The following is a 16840-nucleotide window of genomic DNA, read 5'->3' as shown; positions in this document are numbered from 1 at the left end:
ACAAATTGTATACTACATCTCTTATTAGGTCATAATTTTCATACTACCACAAATTGATTCAAACAGCTCAAAAACCAATGTGTCATATATTTTTATAATTTTCCTAATTTTCATACATGTGAATTCCTCAGATAATTCATGTTTTTTTTTCCTAAAAAGCATTATAAGGTCTGGTGGAAGGACCCTACAAATTTGTATATTGTAATCCAAAAATATTATGAAACTAATAATTAAGTTTAAACAGCATTATTCTTTTAACTATTAGCGTTGGAAACACATTCCTATCAAAGAGTTGTTCTTCTGCTGCTTCTTTTTATAGCGCCTACTATCAAAATTGTCAACTCATCTTGAATCATAAAAGCAAATTCTCCTGACAAACCTATCGGATGATTCGGATCCTCCATGTAGGCCCAAACCCGATCCACAAAAGCAAACACCTCCCCTCTTAAACAAAAATAGATCAAAAACAATCGACAAATAGAGAAAGCTTGAGCTTCCTCTAATGGCGGGGATCGCTCTAATTCTCGATCTACTCAAGAAAAAGCAAACCCTAACAACTCAATCTATTCACCCCTACACCCTCTTCCCCGCCACCGCCGCCGCCACCGCCGCCTCCATCGCCGCCGGAAAACCTTTTCTCTCGCGAGCTCTCTTCGGGTTTGATCTCTCTTTCTTTCTTTGTTCCAATAGATTCAATATTCTTTCTATTGATTATCTTGTTAATTTAGGTTTATTCAAGTAATTGTATGTGTTTTTACGGTTTAAATTAGCTTGGCGATTTCTTTTTGAAGCGAATTGACGAATTATGAAGGTTATTGATTGACACTTTGCTGATGTTATATGAGGTTTTCTTTGTTAATTTTCCGTGCAAATCACTGAACATTTTCCCTCAGGATGGCATTCTTATTTCCTGCACATTATCTAATTTGCATCCGTTACACTGATTTTGTTAAGACAAATTCTCCGGTATAAGCTAATATCAATTGCACGAGAGCACGGAAAATATCAAAAACACACGAACACATAGATATACGTGGTTCGGCTTGTAGCCTACGTCCACGGGCGAAGGAGGATAAAAACTTTACTAATTGTGAGGAATACAAAGTGGATCTCTCAATCTCAAGTAACACCCCGAAAAGCCTTAATACAAAACCTCTCAAACCGATTAACAAAAGAGAAGAATATCAAATAGGCTTCACAAAAGAACTCTCTTCTTGATTGATGCTCTAAAGATTGATACTTGATTATTGGTTTGAAAGACTGTTCTTATATAGCCTTGAAGATCCCAGCTCATTGTTGTCTAAAGAATAAGAGTTCTAATAGGAATAGAAGTCTACATCTCCTAAAACCCAACAAGAGTCCAAATATGAATAAAACCTCTAATATGATTGGTTGTACAAAGTCTAATGTAAGTAGGACTCTTAATCAAAACAAACCAACCTAAAAAAAGAACTCCTAGAACAACATGGATTTGAGTATTTGAGGCAACCTATAACAAATCTCCACATTGACTCAAATGTGTAGAATATTCCTCACTTCAAAATAAGCTAACTCATTCCACCTTCTCCAATAACCCCGCAGAGCATCTATGTGCGGCACGTATTGATCATGTCCAAGTCCGACTTGAACTTGATAACTGAAAGAGGTCTTCTCAACAAATCGATTGAATTGTCTGCATGACGATCATAAATATTAGCGAAGTCATCACCTGAAGTAGCTCCTGAATAGCTGAAGAGCACAAAACTATCAACCGACAATGCATAAGCTACCGTATGTTCATATCTTTACGTTGGTCGGATATCTCGTCTAGACTGATCTCTAGCAATAGTATATTCCCGCTCTTCTGCTTTATCAACTTGAACGGGATCTGATTACTGAACCCTAGTAGTCTTATCCTGCTAAAGAGCTGAATCACGAATTTCTAACTCTACATTATATCTTGTAGTACGCGCATTATCAACAACTGAAACCGATGATCGTTTCTGGTGGAACATAGCAGACTCATCAAAAGTAACATCACGACTGATAATAATTTTAGGAGACTTCGAATCAGGACACCACAACCTAAAACCCTTAAAACCCGATGCATAACCTAGGAATATGCACTTCTTCGTTCGCGGCTTAAATTTTCATTGACTAACATGCGTATATGCATGACAACTAAATATTTTAAGATTAGAATAATCCGCAGGCTTATCGGACCAAACCTCCTCTGGAGTTTTACAACTAATAGTAGTAGATGACGATAGATTCACTAAGTAACAAGCCGTATTCACTGCTTCCGCCCAGTATTCCTTACTTAAACCTGCATTAAACATCATACAACGAGCTTTCTCTAATAGGGTTTTATTCATACGTTCTACCACTATTCTGTTGCGGCGTGCGAGGGACTGTATGATATCTAACGATTCCCTCCTTGCTGAACTCATTAAATTCTCCTCCACAAAACTCAAGGCCATTATTAGTTCTAAACCTCTTAATCAGCCTTCCAGTCTGCTTCTCAATCAAAAACTTTCATTGCTTAAAAGTCATAAACACCTCATCTTTATGTCTCAAAAAGTAGATCCAAACATTCCTGGAGTAGTCATCAATGAAGATCAATAAATATCTGGAATTACCACCCCTCGAGGCAATTTGAGAAGGTCCTCAAGGATCTGAATAGATATAATCCAAAGTATCTTTAGTCTGATGCATTGTCATACTAAAGTTGTCTCTTTTCTGTTTTTCAAAGATGTAATGCTCACAGAATCCCAAATTTTCTGTATTTTATCCACATAAAAGACCCTTCTTACTCAACTCGGTCAATCCGCGCTCACTCATATGACCAAGTCTCATATGTCATAATCCGGTAGTATCAACTCATGACATCGACGATGCAACTGCAGTCGAGCCGATAACGGTAGAACCCTGCAAAACATACAAGCTGTCGATCTTCTTTCCTTTCATAACCACAAGAACTCTAAATTCACCTGAAAAATTACACCTAATGCTATCAAGAGTGCCCAAAGAGATGGGATTTTTCCTTAAACCTGGAACATGCCTAACATCTGTTAAAATCCTGATAACTCCATCATGCATCTTAATCCGAATTGTGTCTTTTTTAACAGTATTGCATGAGGCGTTGTTTCCCATAAGAACAACTCCACCATCAATAGCTTCATAAGTGGTGAACCAGTCCCGATTAAGACACATATGATAGGAACAACCCGAATCCAAAATTCAATCATCCATGCTCTTGTTTATATCATCTGTAGCCAACAAAATCGCATCTTCAGCAATATCAACTTCAGCGGAGTCCTCCTTTGATTTTTCTTCATACTCTTCTTATTTATTTTTATTCTTCAATCTGTAACAATCGTTCTTAATGTGTCCTTTCTTCTTACAATATCTACAAGTCAGATTCCTTGCGCTTCGACTTATACCTGTTACCTCTAAAGCCCTTTTTTCGGATCTTTCTCGAACAAATAAGCCATCAGCTTTATTGTTACTTTCACTTGTGGTTAACTCTTTGTCGATCTTCTCCTTATTCAATAAGTTCTCTTTGACGTCCTTGTACTTTCACTTGTGGTTAACTCTTTGTCGATCTTCTCCTTATTCAATAAGTTCTCTTTGACGTCCTTGATACCAATAGAATCTCGACCACCTTATTCAATAAGTTCTCTTTGACGTCCTTGATACCAATAGAATCTCGACCATAAATCATAATATCCCTGAAGTGTTTGTAGGAAGGCGATAAAGAACACAATAACAATAGAGCTTGATCTTCATCATCGATCTTAACATCAATCTTACTCAAATCTGTAATCATAGAATTAAATTCATCACTATGAGATTTGATAGGTGTTCATTCCGACATCCAAAGTGTGTACAAATGCTGCTTCAAGAGGAGGCGATTAGTGAGCGACTTCGTTAAATACAAATCCTCTAATTTAGATCATAAATCAGTGACTGTTTTCTCCGTGAGAACTTCTTGCAAAACTTCATTTGTCAAACATAACTGGATCGCTGTGAGAGCTCTGTCATCTAACTCGTTCCAATCTTTCTCCATCATAGTAGCCGGTTTCTTCGACTTCCGAACAAAGCCTTCTTTAATCCACTCTATGTTAACATGACGATCATTCTAACTTGCCAAAGGTTAAAGCTGATATTACCGTCAAACTTCTCGATATCCCACTTCGTAGTAGTTGTCGTCATCTTCTCGTCCGATCGATAGCTGGTGGCTCTGATACTAATTTGTTAAGATAAATTCTCTAGGATAAGCTAATATTAATAACACGAGAGCACGAAAAATATCAAAAACACACGAACACAAAGATATACGTGGTTCGACTTGTAGCCTACGTCCATGGACGAATGAGAAGAAAAGCTTTACTAAGTGTGAGGAATACAAAATGGATCTCTCAATCTCCCAATCCTAAATAACACCCCGAAAAGCCTTAATACAAAACCTCTCAAACCGATAAACAAAAGAGAAGAATATCAAATAGACTTCACAAAAGAACTCTCTCTTCTTGATTATTGCTCTAAAGATTGATACTTGATTACTGGCTTGAAAGATTGTTCTTATATATAGCCTTGAAGATCTCAGTTCCTTGTTGTCTAAAGAATAAGAGTGCTAATAGGAATAGAAGTCCACATGTCCTAAAACCCAATAAAAGTCCAAATAGGAATAAACCCCTAATATGATTGGTTGTGCAAAGCATTGTTTTAAATATCCCCGACATGACCCGATATATCCCCCGATATATCCTTTTACAGGGCTTGTCACAACCGATATGGTCTTTAAATATCCTTTATCGTTTTTTGGCTATTTTGAGTGATAAATCCCCGATATGACCGATATATTAGCCGATATGTGGACTAATATATCTTTTTATATACCTTGTTGCAAAATAATATACCGTGTTTGGAATTTTTGGGCGAGATATCAAGATTTTTCCATTATATCAAATGACATTTTGCCCTAAAAAAAGCAGATCGAATGTTACAACGTTGCTTTGTACTTTTGTTTGTTTTAGAAGATTGATTAGTGATTCTAAACATATATTATTTATATTTTGTATGCTTAAATTTTATTATATATGTTGAGATTACATTTTAATACATTATACTATGTATGAAAACATTCATTATGGCATTCCGATATTTACCACATATCCCCGATATTTCTCCGATATCTGCAATCCGATATGAATTTTGGTCATCCGATATTTTCCCGATATCCGATATTTAAAATATTGGTGCAAAGTCTAATGTAAGTAGGACTCTTGATCAAAACAAACCAACCTAAGAAAGGAACTCCCAAAGCAATATGGATTTCAGTATTTGAGGCGACCTATAACAGATTTCTCAATCGTAAATTTTATTCACAAGAATTAATGACATGCAACAATCTAGAGAGAAGTGCATTTTGAATTTTTTTTCTTTTATTGTTAGGGTTCATGGCACAATGTGTTCATGTAGTTTTCCCTCCACTAACCAGTTAGAGGAGTAAGGAAAACCTCACCCTTAAGCCAAAAATAGAGGTTATTTGCACTTTAGTACCCTAAAGTTATCAAAGTTAAGATAGGTGTAAACTTAGAGGTATCAAAGTTAAAAGAAGTATAATTTAGGGTACCAAAGTGATGCAAATAACCCAAAAATAGAGTAAATGGGTAATGATGAACAGTTCAAATTGTTTAATATTGGAGTTTTTACCATATATTAGATAACTTTATATTATGTACATGCAATACCATATCACCTTATTGTACACATTTCAAGGCCTTTTAACTCTCAATAATTTTCAGAGATGGTGGAATTCCAATTGCTTATTGTGATGCCGGTGTAACATTGGATGAAAGATACACTCCTAATCTTCGGGGCACATCTGAAACTGTTCTCCATGAAGAGTCTATTAAATTCAAAGCCAAAGATTATCCCATAGAGCTAAAACCTCTGTTCTCAGCCTTTGGACTGAAGTCTCTTGCTATGACATCTGTGAGGTCCTTCTTGTTGTTTTATTTACCTCTTCTGGAACCTCACCAGCCTGCGGATGATGATGATGATGACGTCCTACAAGAAATTCCAGGAGATAGGCCCGTAGATTTGGTGGTTCCATTCAAGAATTCAGTCAAGCAGATTTTCCGTGAGGTGATTTTTTCTTCTCCTTGTTTTTCATGATACATTTCATCCAGGTGAAGTCTCAACTCCTGTTTTACTCTTAAAGTGCTATTTTAATTGCTAATAGAAACTTTTGTTCATTTGGTTCTACAAGCTTGATAGTAAAACTTCTGTTAATAAACTGCGTGCTATATGTACAGTAATTTGTCCTTATAGTCTACAAACCTTAAAACAAGAGCTTGCTTAGATCACCTTGTTTGCTGACATTTAAATCTTATATATTGCAAGTTAATCTTTTATCATTATTGTTAACAAGAGATTTGATAGGGGCATAAGGTCTATAAACTGGGTGATAAGTGCCTAATCCCTAATATATGAACTGGGATATAAAATCAAGTCACGATACTTTCTTTATTGGACTCCTAAACTTTATGTTCATTTTTTTAAGAAACAACATGCAAATTGTTTAGCTTATGTGTGCTATTGTCAGAAATTGGAGTAATGTTCAAGTACATTCAACTTTTTCATATATTTCAGACTGCTGTCGTAACAACTCGTAGGGTGCTGGAAAGACTTTCTGTTCATTATGTTTCACAGAGAATGGCACGGAAGCTTCTCAAAGGTACTCCCCTTTAAGTACTAACTTTAAACTATGACAAAACTATGGTATTTTCATATATACATATAATATATGGATTGTAGAGCGGTTTGTAGTGGTTTATTAACTTTACTATTTCTTTGTGTAACTTTAGTTTATAATTCAACTAAATGCTTTTTGGTATCCTTGCAAAATCCATCGATTCTTTGTATCTGATCTCATAAGAACCTGCTCTCCTAGAATATATATGCAATTGGTGGCATTTTCTTTGGTTGAAAAGATTTGCTATGAATATCTAGTTTATAATGCATATAACCTACTTCTAATTTAAAGAAAAACTTGAATCTCAATAATTACTAATTATTTGTTTTTTTAGAAGCCTTTCATTCTTGCAAATAGCTTGGAGATAAGAATGAAGTGATAAGAATTAAATAATGGAAAGTGGAAACTTACTCGTTTTTGTTAGACTCAGAATATTGGGGAAATCTCACACCCTCTCCATTAGTCTCCAGGCCAAATATAGAGATGTACAAAGGGCTACTTCTCTACACATAGTTGATGTGGGACTAAGATAGGATTTAATACACACTAGCATTTACATATATTTTAACACCTCTCCAAAAAATTCATGGTGGATCAACCAATAAGAGTTTGCTAATGTAAAAGAGATGATGCTGGAAGGTTTGAGATTTAGTGAAGAAATCAGCCAACTGCATCTGAGAGCTGATATAATGTAAAGAAATAGTGCCATTGATAAAGTGGTGACGCTGAAATGACAGTCAACCTCGATATGCTTGGTGTGCTTATGAAATACAAGATTACTGGCTATTTTGATAGCACTAGTATTGTCACAATGGAGAGGAGTGGGAACAGTAGAAGACACACCCATGTCACTAAGTAACCGACGAGGCCAAACAATTTCAACAGTAGTGGACGCTATTGCCCGATATTTTGCCTCAGAGCTAGAACGAGAAACAATTTCCTGCTTCTTTGCTTTCCAGGAAATCAAAAAATCTCCAAGAAATATATAATAGCTAGTTGTGAAGTATCGATCATTAGCATCTCTAGCCCAGTTAGTATCACTGTAAGCTCGCAACTGAAGATGGGAGGAGGATGAGAAAAATAGAGATCGGCTCAAAGTCCCTCAAAGATTGCGAAGAGGAGCTGCATGGTGATCTATATGAGGAGCTGAGAGAAACTTACTAACGATATATGCTGCATAGGTAATATCAGGTCGACTAATGGTGAGGTAGACCAGACTCCCTACAAGTTGACGGTAGCAGGAAGGATCAGATAACGGATCACCATTAATAAAATGAAGCTTCACATTAAGCTCAAGAGGTGTAGGTGCTGTCTTAGTATCTGTCATCCCAGAGCAATCTAAAATATCTGTAAGAAATCGCTTTTGTGAGAGAATATATTCCCGGAGCGAGTGACCAATCTCAAGCCCGAAAAAGTATCTAAGATGTCGAAGATCCTTCATCTCAAATTGCTGATACAAATATTGTTTAAACTGATGTATATGAGATTCTGAGGGATCGGTGAGAATCATGTTATCGACATATGGAAGGATAGTCCCACAAGTGTGCGTGAACATAGCAGGATCATTAAAACTAGAAGTAAATCCGACACCCTGAATAACAAAGATAAATCGAGCAAACCAAGCGTGAGGAGCCTGCTTTAGACCATAAAGTGTCTGGTGAAGACAAACCTGTCTAGGTTGATGTGGAAGACCATTTGACGAAAGCATGTAAATATCCTCGGAAATGTTACCATGTAAGAAAGGGTTCTTAATATCCATTTAGAAAATTTGCCAATTATGAACTGCAACAACTACAAAAGTACGAACAACAGTCATCCAGGCCATAGGAGCGAACGTCTCATCATAATCAATGTCGTATTATTGTGTAAAGTTGCGAGCTACAAGACGTGCTTTTTATCGTAAAATAGTACCATCAGTGTGGAGTTTGATCTTCTAGATCCATTTATAGCCAATTGCCCGCTTACCTGGAGGTAAAGTAGTGATCTCCTAAATTTGTGTTTTTTGAAGAGTCTGTACTTCTTCGGACATTATCTGTTTCCACTCAGATAACTTTACAGTCTCATGATAAGATTGTAGTTCCTGTAAACTTGATGTTGCTGTAAGAGAAGCCTGAATTGAGAGTGAAAGGGAAGTGAAAGCTGACCAAGCCTATAATCTCAAATATCACACATAGGAGGTATGGTGGTAAGGCGAATAGCTACAGTAAGGGCTTTGGAAGATCAAGCCGATTCATAATATAAAGACTATCTCTTTATGTGAAGATCCTGTACAGAACAAGATGTGGAATTGAATGAGACAATATAGTTCTTGGCAGTTAACTCAGACACAAATAAAATATTCAAAGCAAGCTTAGGAACATGTAGCACATTTAGGACATAAAGTAAAGGAGGTAAATTAAGATGTCCATTACATATAATAGATAATGGTGTGCCATCAACACTATGAATTGTAGTTGATGGTGATACATAAGAGATAGAGACTAAATATGATGAATCAACAGTCAAGTGATGAGTTGCACCAGAACCTATAATCTATGTTGAAGTAAACCTGAGGCTATGGCAAAAGTAGATGCAGCAGGAGATATTTCAGAAGAACTACTAGTAAGATTCAAAGACTAAAATAGTTCTTGAAATTGACGCAGACGATCATGATGATCAGTTGGAGCTTCTGATTTGGAGTTAGATAATGACTGATGAGGAGTTAGCAACCACAGCTTGTGGGGAATCATTGGGACGACGCTGGTACAAACGTTATGTATAGGTATCCTTAGCACGTTTTGAAGAAATTACTCGACATTCTTCAGTAGAATGAGTTTATGTTTTGTGAAGGTAACACCATTTTGACTGTGAACTCCGTGAAGTGGAATTCAATGGCCAAGAAAATTGCTTAGTAGTAGCAAGAACAGAACTCTGACATGGTTGCTGAGATAAAGAGCGAAGTCTCGTCTCCTTAGCAAGAAGCTTGGCAAGTGGCAACAACATTATCCAGTATGAGACGTGGTACATGATGAACTAGTTGTCCACGAAGAGATTCATATTCGGGATAGTCGCATGAGAAATTGAAACAGACATTGTCGGTCTCAATATGAATTGAAACTTTTGACTGGTTCTGGATTAGATTATGACATGTTCAAGAGCTGCAATTTGCTGCCACAAATCAAGCATATAAGTATAATATTCATGGATCTTTTATCTTGTTTGTGCCAAAGCGACTTCTTAAAGTAGACGATATTCATGTGCATCATCCTGTTGAGAGTAGAAACCTTGAAGATGCATCCATAGAGATTTGGTGAAAGTGCAATTAACCAGTTGCAGCCGAATGGTCGGTGTAACTGATTGAATGAGAAGGGCCATTGCCTTATGTTTGTTTGTAGTCCAACTTGAAGAGCTTTATTGTATGCATCATCAGTGGTGCCTGTAGCTTTGACAGGAGGTACAGAAGATCCATCGACATGTCCCCAAAGACCTCTACTCAAGAGGTGAAACTTGAGAGCAAATGCCCATACACGATAGTTCGGTGCCTAAAGTTTGACATTCGTTAATGATATGTATTTTCAGGTGTTGCCATGACAACATTTATGTTGCAATTTGAATTTGATAAGGTGTTCATGCCGATATTTCGTGGGCGTTAATGCCCAAGATATAAGGAGGCTTGAATGCCTAAATTTGAAGGAGGCGTGGATGCCTATGAGTCTGCAGATTAGATCTAGTTAAATCAGATCTGGTTAGAAGCGTGATGTAATCATGCTAATTTCGTGATTTGTGAAATCACGGGAGAGAAAAAGGAAACAAATCCGGTGAGATTAATTTGGTGAAAAAAAATCCCTTGTGGGTGATTTGTGAAATCACGAAAGAGGAAAGGGAAAAAAATTTCCCTTGTAGGGCTTGTGAGCTTAATTAGGGGGGGGAAATTCCTTGTGGGGCCTGTGAGTTTAATTAGACTAAGATCAACAAGGCTCTTATATGATGTTAAACTTAGAATATTGGGGAAGTCTCACACCCTCTCAATTAGGCTTCATGCCAAATATATAGATGTACAAAGGAATACTTCTCTACACATAGTCGATGGGAGACTAAACTAGGATTTAATACACACTAGTATTTACTTATACTTTAATAGTTTTTATATTGGTCTGCTCCTACATATTATAATAATATATTAAACTGAAAACACTGACATATTATATTGAATGATCCCGTCACTAGCTTCAAGCATTATCGTTTTGAGGCCAAGATATCTTCGAGCATCATCTATGTTGGTGTGGTCTATTATTATCTTCAACTTACACTGATATTTTGAAGGTGCCAAGACAGTGTTAATTTAGTTTTGTTGATTGCAAATAGTTTATTATCACGCAAACATATGCTATTGATTAATTCTGGTTTGTGACATGTACGAAGTGGCCTATTTCACTCTATGACCTTGTTTAGTATGGGGAATGGGTGAGAATGGATTGTTCATTCCCACTTCTCATTCATGTCTACAAAAAGCACCAATTTTTTGGAAGTTACAATGTCCCTTCCCACTTCTCCTTAATTCACACTTTTTTATGGGAATTTGCGTTCCTACTTAAGTGGAATGAAAAAACTAATTAAATACCAAATATGCCATGATTGCTTATTTCATACCAAAAATTAAAAAGATTTTCATTCCTACTTCATTCTCTAATTGCACCCAAACATGAGAATAGAAATGAGCATTCCGTTCCCACACTCATTCCATTCCATTCCCTGCTTCATTCCATTTTCACTTGATCCGATCCCCGCGTACGAAAGGAGGTGATGTGATTTACATTGATCTATACTTTGTTTCATTCCATTCATTTTTTTTTGGGTGAATTTCCTCAAAGGGGCAGCATTAAAAAACAATCTCTCTCTTGTAGGGCCTACTTTATTGTCTTGTTTAGTGCAGACACATCCTCACAAGTTTCTGCTGTCTCTTATGTAGTTTAGTTTATGCAGTTTAGTTCAGTGTATGCAGTTTAGTTCAATATAGTTAAAGTCCACCATGAGGTTTCTACCATCAAATTGCTAAAATCTTCTTCCATCCAAACTGAAGCACATCTTCTGCAGTCTGCTGCTTGTTTTTCAAAGGTCGGTCTTTAAGCTAGATGAATACTTAAAACTACTGTTAATATATGTGGATATGCACACATGCACGAGAATAAGTTTTCCATGTATTTCTTTGTATTGTTGTCCATTAATTCTTCATGAAACCGATTTTATCATTCCATCTGAAAGAACCCTGCAACTGTATGACTTTCTATAATATGGAGTACAGCTCCTGTATGACTTTCTATATTATGGAGTAAAGCTCCTGTAAACTTAAGTGGATAGAAGCTCTTTGTCCACAAATTTGTTTATCTATTTATTTTGCTTTGACATGTGTGCTAGCATGTGATACATATCAAGACACACATCTCAAAAATAACATTGATGTGTAGCACAAATCTCAAAGCAAGATCAAGGGATCAGAAAAATTAGTAGACAATAGCTCATATCCACTTGAGTTTACAAGAGCTGGACTCTAATAATACGTCCTAATGAAGGTGCATTATCTCCAAGTTCATCTCTTGACTCCATTTGACACACCAAAGCTTCAAATCTTGTCTTTTGATGTTTTAGCTATTAGTGATTGCAAGGAATTGCCAATACTAATTAATATGATTGTCTTATTCATCTTTGAGTTATGTCAAGTTCTGATTTAATATTTGAGGGATAAACATCTGATAAATTGATATTCATCCAAGGATATTCATTGAATGTCAGAATAAATGGTATCAATCTTTGCTTTACTATTCTAGGAAGTGGTTTCTTACTATTTCTTCCCATCTTAATCTCTCTGTAGTCTGCATTATACACGTACATTTAAAAAATCTGATAGTATCCTATTTTCACCTGTGTCACAGCATTTTCTGATATAGAAGTGATTTCTTTCTAGGGAACACATGATTATCTTGCAGTACATAGTTCTACTTTTTCTTTTGCAGATGTCTCTAAATCGGCGAAGCGCAAGGCTGCACGTGGGCTGCCGACAACATTGTTTGTTTACAATGTCAGCAGAACGACTTTCAGAGGTCTTTCTCTGTTATAGTAACTCCCCAAATCCTAAATAATTAATTTTTTCATTGGTTATTCCTTTTATTTTCATAGGACATATGCTAGGTGTTGCTGCATCATGGGTTGTCCAAATAATAATTGAGGCTTACAGATGCCTCATACGCAAGCCTGTGGATGAGAATGGTGATATTCCTAGAAGAGAGAAGATCAGGCTTCTAGCGAAAAAGATCTATGGTGCAAGTATTAAGTGTGGATCGTCTTTAGTCTTTGCATCCATCGGAGCAGGAATTGGTGCCCTTTTTCATCCTTCTACTGGCCAATGGATTGGTAAACAACTTAGTTCCTTTGTGGCTTTAGTCCCTTCTTGCCCCGTAAACTATTAAATTTGTCCATGCTTAACCCCTGAACTATTTTTGGTCTCACCTTCCCCCCTAGACTATTAAATTTGTCTATGCTTATCCCTAAACTAGTAAACAAAAAGTGATAATTAGGTAGTGAAGTGATACTTCAGGGTGTAAGCAGGGAGGAATTAATAGATTAGTGAGCATGATGGGGTCGAAAGTAGTTCAGGGGGTAAGCAAGGATGACTAGTTTAGGGAGCATATAGGGTTTAGAATTAGTTCAGGGGATAAGCATGGCAGAATTTAATAGTTTAGTGTGGGTGACTAGGGTCTGAAGCCTTCCTTTTTATAGTTTCTCTCTTTTTGTAAGTTGTCTTATTACTCAACACTTTCTTTATGAACATGGTTTTTAGCTCAGATCAGCAGATGTATCTGCATTCTGCTGATGTTTAGTTTTTCTTGGTATCCCAATAAATACCTTCCCCCTGTGTGGTATAGGAGAAAGTATCCGGTGGTCTTTGCGTACTTAATGCATTAATGACGCACCAGAGAAAGGAAAACCCTAAGATTAAGAATGAGTAATGTGATGTTAAGAGTGGTCCTTATATTCCTTCATAGGTTTGCAAAAAAATATTTGGCATAGAGTTGTTAATTTAACGCCTTCTTAACTCCATTTTCTCTTTTGTACATGCAGTAGTTAGTTGGGACGTACCAATTGTTAGAATCACCTTGTCAAACTTAATATGTATTATGGCTATACTGTACAGTTGTGACTCCATAAATGGTTGGACAATATTGAAATGAGAGATTGTATTAGCTTGATACCTGATTAAGAAACTATAATTAAAAAATTAGGGTGTAAACCAAAAAAGAGTGACAATTAAATGTTTCAGAAAAATGGGTTGAAATATCTCTCTCTTTTCAAGTTATTATTTATTCATTAATCTCATCACTTTCTATACATAACAGGAATTGTTATTACTGTTACATCCAGTAAAACGACACTGGTGGCTCTCCTTCTCCACTTCCGAAATGCAATACTGTAACATGGTCCTTATGATATCAATTCTAAATGACATGCTTCTTTGAAAATATCAATTCTAAATTATATGCAAAAGCTGCATATTCTAATTTTGATCTTTAAACTCAAGTGATTAGAGCTGTCACGTTTGTTACCATGTCAACCCTTGAGTTAGATAATTGGATTGCTATATTGGGAATAACCATTGCAACACTTAGAGTTAGATAATTGGATGGCCATTTCAACCCTCGAGTTAGATAATTGGATTGCTACATTGGGATTAACCATTTCAGGGAATAACCATTTTAACCCTTGAGTTAGATAATTGGATCACTATATTGGGATCTACTTCCAAAACTTCCATGATGCAATAACCAACAACAAATTATGGTGATTCAACAGGTTGTGCGATAGGAGACTTTGCAGGGCCAGTAGTTGCTATCGTCTGCTTTGAGAAGCTTAATCTTGAACTTTGATAACCGAATCGCTAAAGCTCCATCTTTAACGAGATAAGATCAGCTCCTGAACAAGAATTCGACATGAAGACTCTCCGTATACAAAGTTTTCGAGATTATATGAACTAATAATTGTTACCTAATGAGCAAGCTTTCTCGTAGCTTGTAATTTCGTTATATATGTACTTTTGAGGGACATTAACTTAAATGAAAATGTGTCAAGATGAGCAACCCGTTGCACGAAAAAATTGGTGCTGTTCATTTCATGTACGGTTAGCAAACTGTATCAGGTTATCAATGAGCTGCTAATACTTGTTTTAGTTTCATCTTTGTTCGCATTGGTCCTACTTTTTTAAATTACGAGGAAGCCATATGCTTCCTCTTTCTAGAGTTGAGTATTGATATGCTCGTCCGTTGTTCTGTATCACTGGCGTAGAGCACTCCCTACAAGTTGCTCTTTGATCGTGTATTCTGTGGAATTTTTGTGACTTAATGTATTATTGTGACACTGTGAATGCCTTCCCTTGATGTTTCATTTGCATATTTGTGTTCTTTTATTGGATGAAGTTCATGGTGAAATTTTACTGGACCCTGTTATTTCTTACAAACTGCACTTTCTGCTCAATAGTTTCGTAGTATGTAGTGCTTGATAATAACAAGAGTTCTCAGTGGATCTATTCATATGCCATTAGGTTTTTGCACAATTTTTTTTTTTTTTTTTTGGTAAAATGTAGTTTTGGTAATCGTCGGTCAAAGGACCCCGCGACTGTAACATCAGTAATTTGTTTATTTCATCCTAAACTTACGTTATCCTCTGGTTTCTATTTTCTCCTGACTTTATTATTTACTTTAAGTACGGTGATTGTATCCAATTTGATTTGTTTAAGTTTACTATGATGATGTCGGCCATTGGTCAGTTTCTAACCTTCTCACCTAGTAAATGTTTTTGGCTATTATCTCAGACAACCCCGTTTAACTTTGGACAATTAGTAGATACCCTCCGTAACTTTCAAAAACATAGAAAGTTAAAAGGGTTTCTTTTGATAACCCCTAAACTTAAAGGGGTTCTTTTTTCTGATGTTTTGAAAGTTACGGGGGTTGTTTGGTAATCATCCAAAGTTAAAGGTTTTTTTTCTCTTTCTAAAATTTAGCCTCTATTTTTCACCATACATGCATGATGTAGACAACTTACGGATCCTTTTATTTTATTTTATTTTATTTGGTGGGATGGCGATGTCTATATAGTCCATCAATAATTTAGCTTGAGGACGAGGAACAAATTGTTTGGAGTTACTGTTTGTTTCTTGGAGAATGATTGAGAGGTTAGTTTTGAACAAACAACTAAAACGTTGAAAAGAAGGGGTTAACTGCAAAGAGACGATAGTTATTATTAATGAGTTAAGTGAGGAGTTGCTGAAACATACGACTTTGTATCCAATTACAAATATTCTTAAATGAATCTAGCCTGACACTTTCAAGTGATAGCGCCCCTCTTTAGAACAAAGAGGGGATAAACAGTAAAAAGACCAACAACAACTTAAAAGTTAAAACTTTCTTCAAGAGCATCATTAATTTCTAAAATACCATCTTAGAGATGTTATTGCTTCAGAATTTTAAAGTTTTGATGAAACTTTAGCGGGGGTTGAAGATACGTTTTCATACTCTATTATAACATTTATATTCTTTGATGGTAGTCAATGACAAAGAAGGTGTGGTGAGATTTGGCTTTCAAAACTCTAATATAAACCGAACCTTGTCCTTGGAACATAAATATTATATACTTAGTAAATATTGTTTTATAAGCACAAAAACACTACGATTGGATGCTAACATCCTCTTACAAAACTACACAAATATAAATTAAAATATGGACTTTTCCTATTGATCGATCCAGCTTGCTTAATTCATTGTAGCGCTCACTTTGAAGAGTCTACTACTTCCTTAGTCAGACACCTGTTATTTTGTACGGACAATGATAATTCATCTTGAATATAACACCATGATTCTTACATATTACACTTGATACAACACGTATATATCTACACTACAGATATTAAAATGACTTCCACTAGCGGCAGAATTTCAGCATTTAATTAGGTTTGTAAATTTTCCAGCTATCTCGTCATTAATAATGATTCGTTTATTTTGTTATAGAATATATCATAATTTTGAATGAAAACAATAGGCAATTACTTTCTGCTTCTTACTATATATTCAAGTC

At 36.0% G+C, this 16840-nt stretch overlaps 1 protein-coding gene across 1 annotated transcript; it reads left to right on the top strand.

The window, feature by feature from the left end:
• LOC109822795 lies at window positions 350-15147 on the top strand. Its single transcript, XM_020389045.1, has 6 exons — window positions 350-657; window positions 5790-6132; window positions 6640-6724; window positions 12733-12819; window positions 12896-13129; window positions 14567-15147. Exons 1-6 carry the CDS (start codon window positions 503-505, stop codon window positions 14638-14640), a joined length of 978 nt encoding a protein of 325 aa, XP_020244634.1. The 5' UTR covers window positions 350-502; the 3' UTR covers window positions 14641-15147.

Source organism: Asparagus officinalis, chromosome 1 (genome assembly GCF_001876935.1).
Source record: "Asparagus officinalis chromosome 1, Aspof.V1, whole genome shotgun sequence".
Classification (NCBI taxonomy): Eukaryota; Viridiplantae; Streptophyta; class Magnoliopsida; order Asparagales; family Asparagaceae; genus Asparagus; species Asparagus officinalis.
This window is presented reverse-complemented; position numbering and strand designations above follow the sequence as displayed.

What these genes read in the sequence shown, in the direction of transcription:
- LOC109822795 (XM_020389045.1), top strand. Translation starts at nt 503, where the DNA reads ATGGCGGGGATCGCTCTAATTCTCGATCTACTCAAGAAAAAGCAAACC. An exon ending in GGCACGGAAGCTTCTCAAAG is followed by an intron (nt 6,725 to 12,732) that starts GTACTCCCCTTT and finishes TTTCTTTTGCAG; the next exon opens with ATGTCTCTAAATCGGCGAAG. An exon ending in CAGCAGAACGACTTTCAGAG is followed by an intron (nt 12,820 to 12,895) that starts GTCTTTCTCTGT and finishes TTATTTTCATAG; the next exon opens with GACATATGCTAGGTGTTGCT.